General features: G+C 37.1%; 1 protein-coding gene across 1 annotated transcript in view; it reads right to left on the bottom strand.

The window, feature by feature from the left end:
* The window catches only part of MGAT5 (alpha-1,6-mannosylglycoprotein 6-beta-N-acetylglucosaminyltransferase), a 122,645-nt gene that overhangs the window by 39,365 nt on the left and 66,623 nt on the right, over positions 1 to 16,657 (bottom strand). Inside the window, exons 6-9 of the mRNA XM_082056324.1 lie at positions 9,814 to 9,885; positions 8,887 to 9,048; positions 7,164 to 7,333; positions 6,150 to 6,284 (exon numbers count right to left, since the gene is read on the bottom strand). Coding sequence (XP_081912450.1) covers positions 6,150 to 6,284; positions 7,164 to 7,333; positions 8,887 to 9,048; positions 9,814 to 9,885 — 539 coding nt within the window. The remainder of the gene's footprint in view (positions 1 to 6,149; positions 6,285 to 7,163; positions 7,334 to 8,886; positions 9,049 to 9,813; positions 9,886 to 16,657) is intronic.

Here is a 16,657-nt window from a genome sequence, read left to right as displayed (position 1 = left end):
AAAAGAAAAAATAATTACTGCTGATATACTTGCATATTATATATAAGCATGTGTGTATAAAGACATAGTTATTATAATTAAGAAGATGTGTTTTGGTTTTGTTTGCAACTGTGGATGATTTCTAAACTGAAGGTACATTTTAATTTCAAACATTTCTGTTCATAGGACATTCACAAAGACATAATGATCAGCAAATTCAAGGATATAACAGACATTCAAATAGCAACCCTGGAGCTTATTTTGGGTTTCTTTGTTCTTACAGAATGAAGTTATGCTTTAACATCCAAGTAGAGCTTATGGGAATGTTACTGTGGTCACCTACATTTGTGGGGCTCTGAAGTAGAATTCAGGCAAAAGAAGAGAGGATTCTTCACCTATTTTCTGGTGTTCTCAGCCATTACTACAAAACCAATGCAACAGTCAAGGCCCACAGGCCAAGATCACAGCACAATACTACTTTGTCTTTAGACAATTGTATTTGGTCTCCACGTGCTGCCTTTTGGGTCAACTAGACCTCCCAGAGAAGCACTGAAGGCAGTTTAATTTGCTGAACATTTCCAGTCAGACAGACCATTTATTTGTTTATGAAAGATCTTGTCACAGACTTTTTAAGAAACAATATAGAAGTCAAGTATCTGCAACAACCAGTATACAACTGAGAGAAACCTTGGCATTAGATTACAAACGGTCTGGAATGAAAGATTCACACAGTCCTTTATTTAAAGTCTTATTAATTCCTTGAAAAAAAATTCCTTCATTTACAAGTGGTTCTTCTCAAAAAATAGCCCATAAGTACATGAAAGGCAGAAAAAGCCTCATTATGAAGAAAAGGGCATACATTCTAGCATACAGATTCCAGGAGATATGTTTCCAAAATGCAGCCTGCCAAACCTTTGATATGGCTTGGACAGGAACTTTGTGGCTATCATACTGACCATGAGCTCCACTGCAAATGAATCAGATTATACAGCTCCAAAGCTGCTGATTCTATCGTTCTTTAGCCTTCCACAAACAACATTTTCTGAAAAGAGTTACACAGAATAAGTTCCTACATCATGTGCCTCTGTGTTAAAATGACATGACCTTGTATCATTGCACATTGTATCACTGGGTTTGTATTCCTAAGGAAGGGACATGATTTCACAGGCAGAGAGGGGAAGTAACTTCAAAAGTTAGTATTAAAAATGGCAATATTTTGCAGTCTTCAACGCTTCCCATGCCTGTTCAGTAAAACATCAGGATTTTGGCTTTAAAATGTGACAGAACTTAGCTCCAACCTTTTGTCAGCTTTAAAAGCTGAAAGCATTTGGTCCCAAAAATATATTTACATATTTCTTATATGTTGCTTCTTTCTCCAAACTATCCATTAAACTGGGAAACAGGATAAAACAACAGCAACTCAATTCTCATATGAAATACCACCTTTGTGTTTGAAAGTAAATATAGAGTAAATTTACTCTTTTTTTTAATCTTCACAGAGATCTTTCAAGCAAATAGAAAGTCAAAATACACAACACATTATGATTCACCAAACAACAAAGCTGACAGATCAGTTTCTGTGCAGTGTTTTATGTCAACTGTTCTCAATGAAAATATTTTACAACAGTAGCAATTATCTCTGCATCACACAAAATACTCCAGTAGGACCAAAACAACTTCTGCACTGATGAATCATTCAGTAATAAAAGCCCTCTTATTTCCTGGCAAGTCTTAAAGCAAAATTCTTATCAAACACGCAGCTTTTGCTCAGGTACTTGAGTACAAGGGAATGAAAAAGGGGTGAATGCTACTAAAACCTGCAACATTACAGGAGTTTGTCAAATTCGATATGTAAGGAGTGTTATATTGCATGTGATCATCTCAAAGTGCTTTGTTTCCTCCCTTTTTCTTTTTCCTGTTTTCAGATGTAAGGTATGTAGCACTAATTGTTCAAAGGATATGTGTAACTTTCTCCAATACACACAGGGTCTCTGAAGCAGGACAGGAAAGGTGACACATCAGAAACTGAACTAAACCAGGAAATGGGGAAAACAAAAATATTTATATGATTCTGGCATAAAGTCAGTCAGAAAAGAGAAAAAGATTGCAGCAGAAAATGCAAGTGTATGCAGAAATGGTATGAGAGATTGAAGGTTAAAGTGGTGAACCTAATCCCCAAAATGCTGCAGAAAAGAACTGGTAAAGATTTAAAACTTTGAAATGAATGTAATTAATGCCAGTTTTGCTGAACTGATGTTTTAACATCCGTAGGAACACCTCAGCTACCTGCCCAAGCACTACATTCTCCATTTGTTTCACTAAGTGGTTTGAATTTCTTTCAATCAAACTATTTTAAAACAAAACTTTGATAATGTTTTAACATTTCTAAAGTGAAATAATTAATTTTGAAAATGGTAAACCAGTGGTTTTATTAAACAGGGATATTTTTTAAATAAAAATGTTAATTTAGTATGATTTAAAGTTTAGTTTTTCACTCAGTTGGCGCCTCTGTCCTAAAGTGTCACCTGGCTTTAGCAGGAAGCTGCAGATAATTCCAGCATGCTTGGAATTGGGGTCAGACTGATTAGTCTATTAAATGACTAATTAAAAAGAGGATTGCTGGGTAGCAAACTGCTTATAGAAACTTCTATATAAAAGCCTTTCTTCTAATATGTTAGAAATGATAATTTTGGGACACACAAAAAAATGTTGACAAAAGTAACCTAGGGTTAGCAGAATTTTTAAAGTTACTGTTTTCCCATAAATATTGGGCATAAGCACAAGCTGGATTGTCCTGGTGGAAGTATTTAGACACATTGATTCATATCCTCCCACCCGAGGTTCTAATTTTACTCTACTGACATATACTTAATTTTCATGTGCACAAGCAATGCTGTCCAGCATAAATAGTTGAATAAGGGGTACATATAGAGCAGTGGCTGCAGGCATTGTCTTGGGAGCGAGCTGGCCAAAACACAACCAGTTGTGGTTTGGAAGCTGTGTAGGTGCATGGAGCTGGGGCACAGCAACATGCTGGTGCAGATACACAGACTCCAGCCTGGTTTGGCTTATGTCCAGCCCTCTCAGATCACGAGCAGCTCAGATGTGTCCACAGAAATCCTGGCAGATGAACGCATTAACTTTCAGGCCACTCAGTACTTGCATTTAAAAAATGTAAAAACTTAGTCAGAAAATAATTCTCCTAGAACAGATGTATTCTAGAGAACATGTAAGAAGCAGGAATGTTGCTCATTTCTCACGATAGCTGTCATGTTAATTTATTTCAAGAATAACACCAGTTGGATTTTTGGCATATGGGAATGAGTCATTGCTAGAGAGACTAGAAAAATGCAAAAATTACCAGATTCTTATGTGCTGTATGGAGGATGTGGGTGCTAACAGAAGCAATGAGCTGCACCCCTCAAACTATATTAAGCTACTAATTTTTATGTTGCTTCATTGCACATAAACAGAATTCAAATATCTACACTTCAGAACTGAAAAATACAGCAGGTTCAGGCATTCTTCTGCTTGAAAATAAGGTGCACCCAAAAATGAGATCTGTTTTGCTATATTCATGGATTTTACAGCACAAATTACACCAGAGATAAAGCCTGTACTAGCAAGAGGCATCGGTGCTACAGATCTCAGATGCACAAACCAGTATTTCAGTTGTTGAGAAATACTTGGCTCTCAGAGCTGCAGGGTCACTCTTTTGAGCCAGCAGTTCTAGAAACCTGATTTGCAATTACCAAAAATTTACTCAGTGCTCACGTTCACTCACAAAGATTATAAACAGCACTCTTATCACGAGACCCTTCTGAAGACATAGGTGTATTTTACCAGTGTATTCCAATCTGAAGTGAATAAACAAGTTTTTATTTGTAATTGAGTCTGGTCTGCATAAACCAGCCTGAATTGACTAGCATGTCTGCTGAAAAACTATATGGCATAATGCAAAACAATTCTGTCAAGACAAAGAATTATTCCTCCTGATGTTAAATACAACTGAGTGAGAAAGTAAAGTTTGTAAAGAACAAGGGCGGTAAGGCACTTTGATTTGTGATAATGTTTATTTTACTGGAATGAATTAAACAAAAACATATAATTATGCTCTCACACAGGCAAAAATTACTTTTAACTTAAAAATATTTTGATCACAAAACGTATGAGAGAACTCATGATGCTAAGAAAAAAAAAATGATTGCAGAGGGATCCTAAAATAGGAGATAGCTTGCATGAAGCTATGAATTATTTCTTCTCCTCTAAGAAATTCTGGTAGTGTCTGGACCCTGTTTTGTACACTGAACTTGAGGAACAGTATCAGGTAATTAGAAAGATTCCCAATAAATGCAATAAGTTTGATGAAAGATCTACAAAACTTGAATTATAAGGAACAATCCAAACCCCTGGATTTATTTTGAAGAAAAGCAAACTGAAAGAATATTCAGTATATAAGATGTTCTCGAGGTTGGCAGACAGGGGAAAGAAGTAATTTATTCCCCAGAACCATAATAGGCAGTAACAAGCAGTTTTCAAGAAGTCAGGCCAAGAAAAATACTTTAAAGAAAAGCTTAACAATATAAAACAATGGCTGAGACATCTTTTGGAGTCTTCAGTAAAAGATTAGGCAAAAATCTCTCAAGAAGGACAAACACATCTGATTTACTTTTAAGCAAGGGTATGGAATAGATGGGATCCCCTTCCATCCAATGGAATCCAGTGTTGTAGAAGAGACATATTAAGTATTTTTTTTCTCCTCAAAAGCCTCATAAAAACTCCTATACTAGCTTAAGTTATTTATTTAGAGCTAAATTTAATTCTACTCTCCTAAACCAGAAAAAGTCAGTCATTACCACAGATTAGGAATCGATGAAAACCAGACTGACAGTTTAAGATTTAATAACTTGTGAAATAAGCAAGAAAACTTGAAGAGCTAATCTAATGATCTCAATGACATGGTGTATTTCCATATCTTCATTACAGAATATACCAAATAAGAAATGGAAAGCAAAAGGGAAGAAACATTTTAAATTTATAAATGGTTTTATATCCTGACCAGAATGCTGTATGTGATTGCCTAGTGACAATTACATCTGGCAGACAGACAACCAACTGTAGCTCAGTGGAAAATGGGATTATCTTTATTAGCAGGCTCCTAAAAACCTGAATATCCGTTTACTCCTCTGCTTCATAAAAGAGATTAAGACTAATCTAATCTGCAACGCTGATCGCGGTACTCTCATTTAAAATTACACTGAAAAGATCCAATGCTCTAGAAAATCCTGAGATAGAGAGAAAACAATTTTTCTGCCTGCAGTGAACACCTTCCAATGCCTTCCTTCAAAGGCAATTGACTGGACTTTACTGATCATGAAACAGCTAATTTGATTAGGCACAGAAAAATCGAAGTCAGTAATTTAGATTTGGTTTTATTTCATGCTGATACGTATTCGTACAACACATGGGATGCTTGCTGATTTGAAGTTATTGACAAAAAGAAATGCGGTTCTAAAACTGCAGACACTAAGAAGGCTGTACGAAGTAATTTCTTGTGGCTATCATCTTCCCTTTCTAGTGGGAAGATATTTAAAGATTACAGAAGCAACAACTGCAGTTACCAGCAGGTTTCTTCTTTACACTTACCCCTGAACTCTCTGCCCAGTATCTTAAGGAATGGAACAGAAAAAATGGCATTGCTGTTGTTGAGCAATACAGTTCGAATAGATAAATCTCCACAATCTTCAATTCAGTATGGCTGTAAACCCTGACAAGCCAAACATGCCTTTGGTATTTCAACTAAACACCAAAACCCAATAATCTCTCAGCTCATCTACTAATGTACAGAACAAAAAGTATGGGGAGGTGGGGAATGTAAAGGAGGGAGGGAAAGAAAGGCAAAGATCAGGCCTCAATGTAATATAATTCATTAAGATTAAAAATGTTTGAATCCAAGAATGCCAAATTTGCTGGGGGAGATAAAGATGGGAAGCAACAAACAGGCAATAGCCCCTATATTCCTAAGAGCGAAAGACAACAGATAACCACATTTTTACTTTTTGATCAATTCAAATTCACATGGATGTACCCACCTGAGTATTTTGACATGTATTATTCAACAACAGCTGTTTAACAAAGCAGTTAGGAGGTCAAATAAGTGTTATACTTACTGGTAATGCACCCATGATGGACCAAGCGTTTTCTTAAACTGGGTGAGTCCAACAATATCAATGTAAATGAGTTCTACAACTTTATCCCCCAGAGTAGGGCAGCCAGATCTGTTACCTACAACCTTCTTCATAATCCTAAATAAAGAAAGAAGGAATATGAAAAAGTATTACTTTCCAAATATCTTAAATAGATGCTGTAATGCTATTTATACCAATCATTCCCTTTTCCAAATCAGGAATCATGTGAGAACATCGAAATGCTAAAGAAGATCAGCATTTATTAAATAACTGTTTATATATCAGTAAAGAGCTCATTTTCACCAAAAACCTCATCTAGTTTAAACAGGAGAGTAATATGGTTGGAATGTTTCAAAATAGTGTGCTTGAAATTATTTGAAATAATTCCTGATTTCTATTGACAGCTTTATAGTGTAAGAACTCTCTATAAAATGATGCGGTCATGTTTGTTATAAAAAAATGAAAGGTACAGAAAAAAGTGCATGTGCTCAAACTTAAAACAGATGTTGTATGCCTAATACTGAATGTATGCCTAATACTGTCTTGCATAGCAAGACAAAGACAAATGAGGTAGAAATTCGACCTAACATAAGTAATGAACTACATCAAAAGTGATGTGTTTAAAGGATTTAAACCTTTATTTTAAAATCCAATACTCATTGAAGAACAGCAGAAACCGAAGAAGAAGACACAGGCTAGGCTGTAACATTTCCTATTGCAGCTGGTTAAGGCACTTGGAATGTTAAAGAATAAGCAGCTTAGTTTGAATTTTACAACATCCATTTATGAAGTCTCAGGAGCCTGAAGCTACAATGAAAACACATTATGGTTTTCATAGCACATATACTTAGCTCATTAAAATAATCTTATCATCTGTTTAGTGAATTATCATTTTCATTTTATGCCTCAAGAAATTACATACTGCTAATAGAAGCATCGAGAGTTTACAATTCTTTTTTTGCATTCCAGTTTCAAAAGTGAAAGTAATCTCCTTACTCCTTGAGCTCTGCCAGTGAAGCTGAAATCCTGATGTCATGGCCCAGTAAGTAGAGAGATGTAATTAAATCACTCCACTGGACTAATTCACCAAGCGGGCCACCACTAAACGCATTTTCTGCAATCTTGAATCCAGATTCTTTTGTCAAAAGCCCCAGATGGACAAGAATCTGGAAAGGAAAGTCATATGTTAGAGCTGTTGACATTAAATATGCAACTAGCTTACCTCACTGTGCTTTTTCTTTCCATTAAATTCCAACTACGGCCAAAAAAAAACCCGAACAAAAAACCAACCAAAAAAAATCTAATACTCCTCTCACGATAATTTAATTTTGTAATGGATTTCTAGAACAGTAGGTGTAAGAATGTTACTGCATTGTTTTGCAGTATTGCCTGCCACCATATCAGTAATTAAACTTGTGAACAAGCCATTGAGAACTTTGATGGACAGCATAAGGGTAACAGGATGCTTTCCCAACCTCCCGTCTCTGTTGCCACTGGAGGAGATTTTCCTCTGTAGTTCCTCAAAATCTGTGCTTGCCTTTGCACAGAAGCACAGAAGTGGAATTCCAAACACTTTGCCACATACCTGGGCTGTTATTTGAGTGTGCGTATATACAGTACCAGGCATAAAAACTCCCAAACATCAAAAACCTTTTCCATCACTCTTTAAAAAGCAGCAAAATTCAAGCAACCATTTTATTCTAATATGTTGCAGCTCCCAGAGCTGAACTGGACATATTAAAACAAAATCATCCTGCTCTAACAGCAACCTCAAAGGACTTTTAAAAGCAAAGACTAAGCACTAGAGCATCCCATCAAAACTGCCCATGCAGGGCAGTACCACTTCTGCTTATTCTTGAGTTTATGGATTTTTAGATGTTATATTTCTTTAATAAAACAGGCTGGAGGGCTGCTTCAAAGAGAAGGGTTGCTCCTTGACAGGGGTGAGCCTTCTCAAGGGCTGCACTACGTGACAAACATTAGAGTGGCAACATGAGGACCAGTCCTTATGTGAGGACTGAGAATCTCGAGCAGGGAGCTGAGCCGCAGCCTGAGAGATGGGAGAGACATGAGTGCACAGCCTGCACATCGTCCTGCTGTCAGTCAGAACCCGCTCCCTAAGAGCAAGCTGGGAAGAGACACTGTTGCTGTGCTGACAATTTTCGGCTTTATCTTAACTGGCTGAGGTAATTAATAAACAAACCAAAACAACCCCCCCAACTTTTCAGTTCAAGAATCTCACTATTTTTAAACTGAACTCATTACAAGAGGTCTAAACTGATTCAATCCAAAGTAGTGGCCAATTTGAGGTCTACTCAAATCCAAACAAAAAATATGCTATTTAAATGCCCCAGTTTTGGACAAAGATGATGTACAATTCTTGTTTTCTATGACTACGTAAAACACTCTATTTGCATCAGCTTGAAGTAAATTCACAGTTTCTCCCTTTAGAAACTTCTGTATACTCTCTATCCAAAATAAAAGAGGTTTAAAAACGTAAACATTGACTCATGGAAAGTACGTAAAACTATTTGTGATGCAAATACCCATTGTAACAATAATTTCAAAGTGTGCAATACTTCTTGAAAGGAGGCAGAAGTATAAACACCAGCCTTTTAGACATATTTGGTATTTCCACTTTGAAATTACTTTAGGAACAAGGAACTTAAAAGAGCCTATAAGACTGCAAGTGGTAGGAATGAAAAATGTTTTCATTTACCTTTTTTCGTTTTCTCTTCTCCAAATTCTGTTTTTCTGCAAGTGATTTAATTGCTTCAATCCAAGTATCAGCCATCCGTCTGATACGTAACATCATCCACCTAAATTCCTCATGTCTTGACATCATTTTGTAGAGATTATCGAAGTTGATACGAATCTCAGCCTTCAATTAAAGCATTAAAAAACCCTCAAAATACTATACTTCAAATATTGGACTTCCCAGAAGTGACAAAACTTCTCAAATGTGAACTCTGTGCTTTACATTCCTCATTAAAAACAAAAACAAACAAAACAACCACTCCAAACAACACCCCTAATGCCATTAATAAAGACAAGTTGGGATTTTAATTCAAATATTTAAGTTTTAAATAGACATTTCTAAGCCACATAAATTATTTTTATTAGTAGTATTTGGTAGCCCCAGAATATGTTTGCAATGTTTCATGATGTATTTATGCTGCCAGAAAATATTTAGTTTTGTTCATGTGCTTCAAAATGAGGTTGAAGTATCTCTAAAACACACTATAAAATCAGGACAGTATGCTGAAGGTTCACGCATATTATGAATCTTCCCAATACAATGAAGTCTTTTATTATACCATGAAGGAAGAAACGTCACTTAAAACTGGTGAACAGTCTATGGATTTGTAATTTCACTCAGTATCTTTGTACAGCATTTCATAAATTTAAACACATAAATGTTTTAAGGAAAATCTACCACCAAGACTGCAGCGCAATACAAAGATTGGAGAAAAAACATGATGAGCTGCATACACACAGTCAAGGACGTTTCCCTTCAGTTTTGCAGAGCTGAGAAATAAAAATGGTAAATTCTAGTCTTGTCAGCATTTTGTGGCACAGGGTTTCAGGATGTTTTGCATGAATCACAACTGTTAAATTATTTCTCATGTTTTAACATTGTTCTTACCACTGTTTTTTGATCAGTTTCTTCATTAGGATTTTTTGCTCTCCAAGGTAAACGAGGACACCAATTTTCAACCTGTAAAACAATCACATGAAAATGAATCATTCTATTCTACTTCCAGCTGGTCGCTGGCAGCTCTCTCACTGCCCTTCTATTGTGCCTTTGTATGGCTTAAATAAGGCATCAGCTGATGGGTAAGTCACTGCAAGGTAAAACTGCTTTGTGCGAGAAAAGCTTAAGAAGACTTTTTGCAATTCAATACTATTTCAACCTTGCAAATTTGCAACCAAAAGTCACATTCAGATATTCATTCATTATAATGAATACAGGAGATAAAACCCTTTTGAGACAGAGGTCAGCTCTTAAATGCTCTAAATATGGTTTCTCTGAAATGTTTTCAAAAAGTGCTATTTTATGCTTCTAGGCCTTAAAAAATTGTGTTTGGGAACATTTCCCATCTCCCTGGAATATAAAAAGGCAAAGCCTGATAAAACCCAAGGATCAAAGTTTACCTCGTAGCAATCTAGACAAAAAGTTGAAAGACGACTAAAACCAAAACCAGCCTATGTGAAGGGTATAAGTAACATAATTATAACATAAGTAACAGTATCCACAAGTACTAATAGCTGTAATTCTTAGAGAAACATTATCAGTGTAAATGCAATACTTCTACTACTGTCTACTAGAAAAAAAAAATGTACAACAGCTAGGAGTTGGGGAAGAAACAGCAAATTGATGCAAGTCACTGAAAGCTCCTGTGCTCTCCCTGGGGATCTTGCTTGTCTTGTAGAATCTTTATTATTAATGTGCCTTGAGAAATTCACTTTGGGGATAAAGGAATTTCACTGTTGGAGGCAAACCCATGGAAACAGAAACAGAACTGTGCACTGTGAAAAGGGAGAAACACAAACATTTATAGCCAGCTAAGATACCCCATCACTACTGATAAAGTTCACAACTCCCTGAGAAGGTGAACTCAGAGCTGGTCTTACGGTTCCTGCAGGCATAGACTTGTCAAAACACAATTTCAGCTTAATCATGCTGCAGTAAGCCTGAAGCATTAGAGATTAAAAGCTTAAGATCATACCAAATGATTGCCTAGAAGACCTGTTACATGCAGGGAAATTAATAGACATCATAACCTCGTTGAACAGAAGAAATGTCTCAAACTAGGTTCCTCAGACAAATTATATAGAAGCATTAATTTGAATGCTATGACTTAATCTACTCATTGTATTTAATACATTTGAAAGCAGTCACTTGATCAACCTTGTCTGCAAACATGTGATTCTTCAGTGGTCTCCAACTCTGGAAAAGTTTTACTGATATAAGCTGTGGAATCACTGGTGGAAAAGATTTGTAAGCTCCATGTTACAAATCATGCCCAGTCACAACCTCTCTTTTTATTTTCAAATAGTAGAAATAATTTTGAATTATTCCTAGCTTAAAATTGATCTATATTAAGATATGACATTTCAAGAACTACTGTAAGTGCCCCTTTCCTGGGTTGATGTATTTCACATTGCACCACCAGGCATCCTAAAGGAACCAAAGATTTTTCAGAGCTACCAAGGACAGTTAGCAGCACGCCTCACTGACATAGAAACAAATACAGGTTTTCTTGTGCTTTTAGAAACATTCCCTCTAGTCTAAACTAAATTACAGTAATTCTAATCACAAATAAACACTTAAGGAGTAGACCCAAAGCAATATCAGTGTACACAGTTGGTTTAGCACTCATTTTTCCTTATTGATATTCAGTCAATTCCTTATTTCACTGGAAAGACCAACTTAACTCACTGGAGGATTTATCAACATACTCTTCAAAGTATTACCAGTTGTTTTGTTATTTTCAGCACTGGGAAGAATGCATAGGCATTCTCTTGCAGAAAAAGGAATTAATTCTGCTATTTTTTATGAGCCAATGGCTTACAAACTATGAGCTTTAGATGGGGGGATAATAATTAATGAAAGCACCAAGAAAGCAAAGATTAAGCAAACAACTACCCCTCAGATATTATGATAGCAAAACCAGCCAAAATGCTAATATGAATTCTATCGTTCAGAACATGGGTTAATTTTGCTGGTAATTAAAGAATCAACAACGTCATGGTTCCAAGAAAACTGAGACAAAAAATCAGACTATGATAAGAGTGGTTGCCGGAGGGCAGAACACGCAAACACTCAACACCGCAGATCATGTACCAGAAGTCACTTTTAGATGATAATATATATTATCATGCAAATACAGAGGAAAGACAGAAATGAAAAACTACAGCAGGGAAGTCTACACAAGCCATAACATCTGTATTTAGAGGTGCCTAGTATGCGAGAAATATCACAGCTGCAAAAACCTGAGGTTTTCAGAGGGAACAGAGATATTTCTCTCTGTGGTTCTTTCTTCCCTGTTCAGTGAGAGCTATGGGTGAACAACAGCCTATAGACACTTTGGTAGAAGGGAGATGGATCTCAACCTCTTCAACTACACAAGGTAACTAGGACTTCAGAGACAGCCTTTGTAGAACTAGGGGAAAAGGAAACTATAGCACTGACAGGCTTCTGCTACATAATTAAAAAGCCTGCTGATTCCATGATACTTATACAAGATATCTAGCACGTTGCTGAGTTTTATTGCTGCCCTTCTCAAAGCCCACAACAGTTGCATTTTTATATGTATTTCAAGCAAAAAGCTTCCAGTTAACTGTGGTTTTGTATTGCAGTATGTAAAATTAAGGTCTAACAGCAGCACAAAGCCTCAACAAAGACTGCTTAAAACTCTTGTAAAGAAATAGTGCTCAATATCTTGTCAGAATTAAAAGCAACAGTTTGCACTAACCAGATGGGTAGCAAAACAAACTTTGTCTTCCTCTCTATTTAGCCTCATGTAATGATGCATAGTAGAGCAGAATAAATGCTGCTTCTGTTGCATCATTTCTGGAAGACGTGTAAAAATTATCTAAATAAATGTACTGTTGGCCTTTCTCCAGACACCCACTTTCTGCTCTTCCATTACTTGGCCTTTGTCTCCTGCCCAGTGAACCAATATTCAATTCTAACCGAGCACTTCAGCATTTCCTGTCCAGAACACACAATTCCTCACTTTTAAGCCAAAGAACGACTTCTAATTGCAGCTCTTGGAAGGACCTACAGTTTCGTGAGAACTTCAGATGACCTAGAAAGTGGGTGGGTGGTTTTTTGTTTGTTTGGGTTTTTTTTAAGAGTCAAGTATTACCACTTCAGCTAATCACTTCAGGGTTTCTGGTACAGGACACCACAAGGATGCCTAGAACTAAATATGAAACCTAAGCAGTTAAATGATTTTCCCAGTCACCTCGTGAGACTCAGATATGGCCCACAACAATAACTTGAGCTGTACTCATCATTTCTGATCAAGTTCTGCAGCTGTTCTTCTCAGATTCAGACTACTAACCACTGCCATGGAAACTTCTCTGAAAACAACAGTGGCTGCTATAGTCATTCAAAAATGCAGGAAGATGCTCGTGAATTGATCTTCTTTCCAGCAACTACCAGTGAAAACTTAATCCATTTTTCTCAGACTTATTGATGTAAGATAAGTACAAGTCAGGGTTTTTTTTTGGTGAGTACTAACTTCCAACTATAGATGTGGGAGAAAGAAAAGTAAGGAATGTCTACAACTGTTCAGAATGGCTTGAATGGAGGCCTTCGATGTCCTTCATTACATATGACAAATAAGCACCAACAGCGCTACAAGGTCTGTGAAAACACCTGGTGCCCAGAACTTGCTTTTCTCTCCTTGCTCCCAAATTGCCTAAGGAAAGCCTATCAGCTTTCCCTGAAACTACCAGGGACAAGACAGGGATAGGGCAGGGAATGTGAGGACAAGAATTAGGGACTTTGTTTTGCAACACATTTTCTGAAAGCTTCTAATACAGAACAGGGCGACAGGTGAAAACAAAACAAAACCAACCTGCTTTGGTTGACCAGGTGTTGTACCATCTAACTCATAACAAAAAAGTCTGCAGAAAATGCAACAGCATTAAAGTGTACCTTGTCCTGGGACAGGAATATCTGTGGTTAAATAACACATACAATGGAAAAAAAGTGTGTGTGTATACACAGACAAATGTGTGTGTAGATGTGCATGCATGTGATTGTGAACAGGAAGATGATACAGCACATGCTAAGGCTGCAGTACGCAGTTACAAACGAGGTATTGTTCCATTCATCTGCACCTTTTCTCTGTCATCAGCAACAATGACAGAAAGGATTATGATTTCACTTAAGTATCTAGATTAAATATCCATCAGAAATGTAGAAACACTTCAGCTTTATATTTGTTTAGGAACAGAATATCTACACCCAACAAGCCCTAAGTTTGAGCAAGGGGAAGGTGGACAGCAGTGTTCGTTTGCACCCTGCCCTTCAACTTGCTAATACATTTTATTTAATCATTTAAGACAAAACACAGAAGTTGTCTCCAAAGACGGAATCAGGACTCCTTTCCCCCGCTTCCCAGAACAACTTTCCTCTCACTGGGTTCCTTCTCTAGCTTATTCTCTCCATAGCAACCAACTATTACACTGCCATGCACATGATTTAATAGGAAGGATGTGGTATCAGACCGCAGATTAGCAGTTAAAGAAGACTGTTGGGAAGCAGCAACCGCAGAGTTGAAGATGGACCATTTTTTGCATGAGTGGTATAAATGCTAATATATTATTCAGAACACATATTTATCTTTCTTCTGTCATATTTTTGAATAAGACCAGCTGTGTCTCCTGTACCTAGTGTTGAATTCAAGGCCAGCCAAATGCATTAGGTAGTCCTTGATCATCCTCAAGAAACCAGGTCCATCCAAGAATTCAAGTGTTCCCTGTTGGTTCTGAATCTCTGCAGACACAGCATTGGCTAAAGCATATGTAGTAGATTATATATAAGGTTAGGCTGCATGGTACTTTAGAAGTCCAAAATTTAAGTGCTACATGATTCCAGATTTTAGTGAAAAGCTGGTGTTCTGAACTGCTTTGGGGTGTGAAGGCCCAGATTTTCTTAAACTGAACTCAATAATTTCTCTGAAATGGAGGAGTATACAGGTAACTTTGGATTTTATTGTTTCCAAAGGCAATCCCAAAAATTGGGTGTTAGGTACCTTCAGTCCCAGGAACACTGCAACACAAAAATCTTATACACAACCATCAATCAGTAAATGGTCTCTTAATCCAGCCTCAGCAACATGTACTAGATTTGATTCCTCTTCTACACGAGCATCTCTGCCTTTTCCAACAAGACAGGAAAATACTAACCTCAGTTTAAAATGACTGAGGTAGAAAAGACAACTGACCCCCCGTCACCCAGATCCAGGGGAATACGCTAATGGATGATCTGGGGACAAAGTATTGACAATCATTAGCATTTCAGTTTCTTAATGGAATATGTAAGATGACTAAAGAAGTTCAAGCTTTTGCTGGTTTACATTTCAGACAACAACAAGATTTCTGTCATTTTTATGAGTAATTGTGTAGAATTCAAAGAAGTTGGTTTCATGTTAAATTACAATGAAGAAATCCAAGTCATTAACTCATCTCAAAGTCAGAAATTAGATTACACGTGTGGCAGAAATTTTGTAAAGGGGGACTTCACACAGTTGCTAGCAAACTGCAGTAAACCAGCAACACCACAAGGATTTACAGAACCTGTATAATTACAGTTCCCAGGTGCTTTCACTAGTATGTGCCTCAGACTACAGCTTGCAGTCTGGAAATAAACCCACATTCAAAATCAGTTTCAGTTTGTATTTTTCTGCTCTATCTTTCAAAGCTAAAGTAACAGTGTAAAGAAAAACACTACAGCAATCAAACCACGCATTCTGTTCCCATCAAGTCTGAACAACTGAAAACAAGAATTCTCTCCAGTGGTATACTAGCAAATGGGCAAGAATCTCAAGGACTGGTCACACACACACAGTATCACAGTATGTTTGGGATTGGAAGGGACCTCAAAAGATCATCTAGTCTTTGAAACAGTTCTAGTCTTGAAGGGTTGGATCCGCTTCCAAGATGGGTAGCAAATACTATGCTTGCATCTGCAAGGTGAGCTGGAGATCCAAAGCCTGGGATTTAATGAGATCTGCCCAGCATCCGCAGATGTCAATGGAACGACCCCTGGGCGGTGGTAACTCCATGGCAGCGAGTGGCTGCCCAGCAGGCACAGCCGCAGTCCCTCTCCTGGGCAGCTGGCAGTTGTTGCAGAGAAAGCACAGAACTAGATGAGAAAAGGAGTGATAAGATCCTTCCACTTTTTTTTTCTTCTGGTAAGCTGAGAAACTGTGCAAAAATCATTTTCTAGAATATATTTTTAAAAGTGTCATTTTTCAGCTGCAAGCTGACATTTTGCAGTGAAATATATTTTTGTACTGTCTAGAAATTCATTTTTTCACATTTCTCCCTAGAGGCAATGCCATCCGTGAAAATTATAACTGTGGCAGTGACATTACAGCGTTAAACAAGTGGCTTTTTCATAACTAAATGGTAAGTTTAAAAGGAAATAACTCTTCTCAGTGGACAAGTTTGTATTATAGTTAAAAGTAAACAAGTCCAAACCATCCAGAAACCTTAGAGCTGCCTAGACTTGCTTTTCAATTTTTGCTGCTTCTAATCTCTGTGTTGCTCTGTTATTCAAGAGAATTTAAGCGTGGTTTTGCTATTCAGGCCATTTGTGTTTCCTCCTGTCTTTCAAAGGCTCCAGCACAATTAGTGTTACAAGGATTGCACAGTTGCATATCATCCACCAGGAGTGATCTGATGCCTGCAGCAAACCAGCAAGACAGAAGGACAAAATCCTTGCAGTTTTATTTACAAGTCTGTAC

The sequence above is a fragment of the Streptopelia decaocto genome (assembly GCF_964273445.1).
Source record: "Streptopelia decaocto genome assembly, chromosome: 6".
Lineage (NCBI taxonomy): Eukaryota > Metazoa > Chordata > Aves > Columbiformes > Columbidae > Streptopelia > Streptopelia decaocto.
The sequence above is the reverse complement of the archived record's forward strand: the minus strand, read 5'-3'. Positions and strand labels throughout refer to the sequence as shown.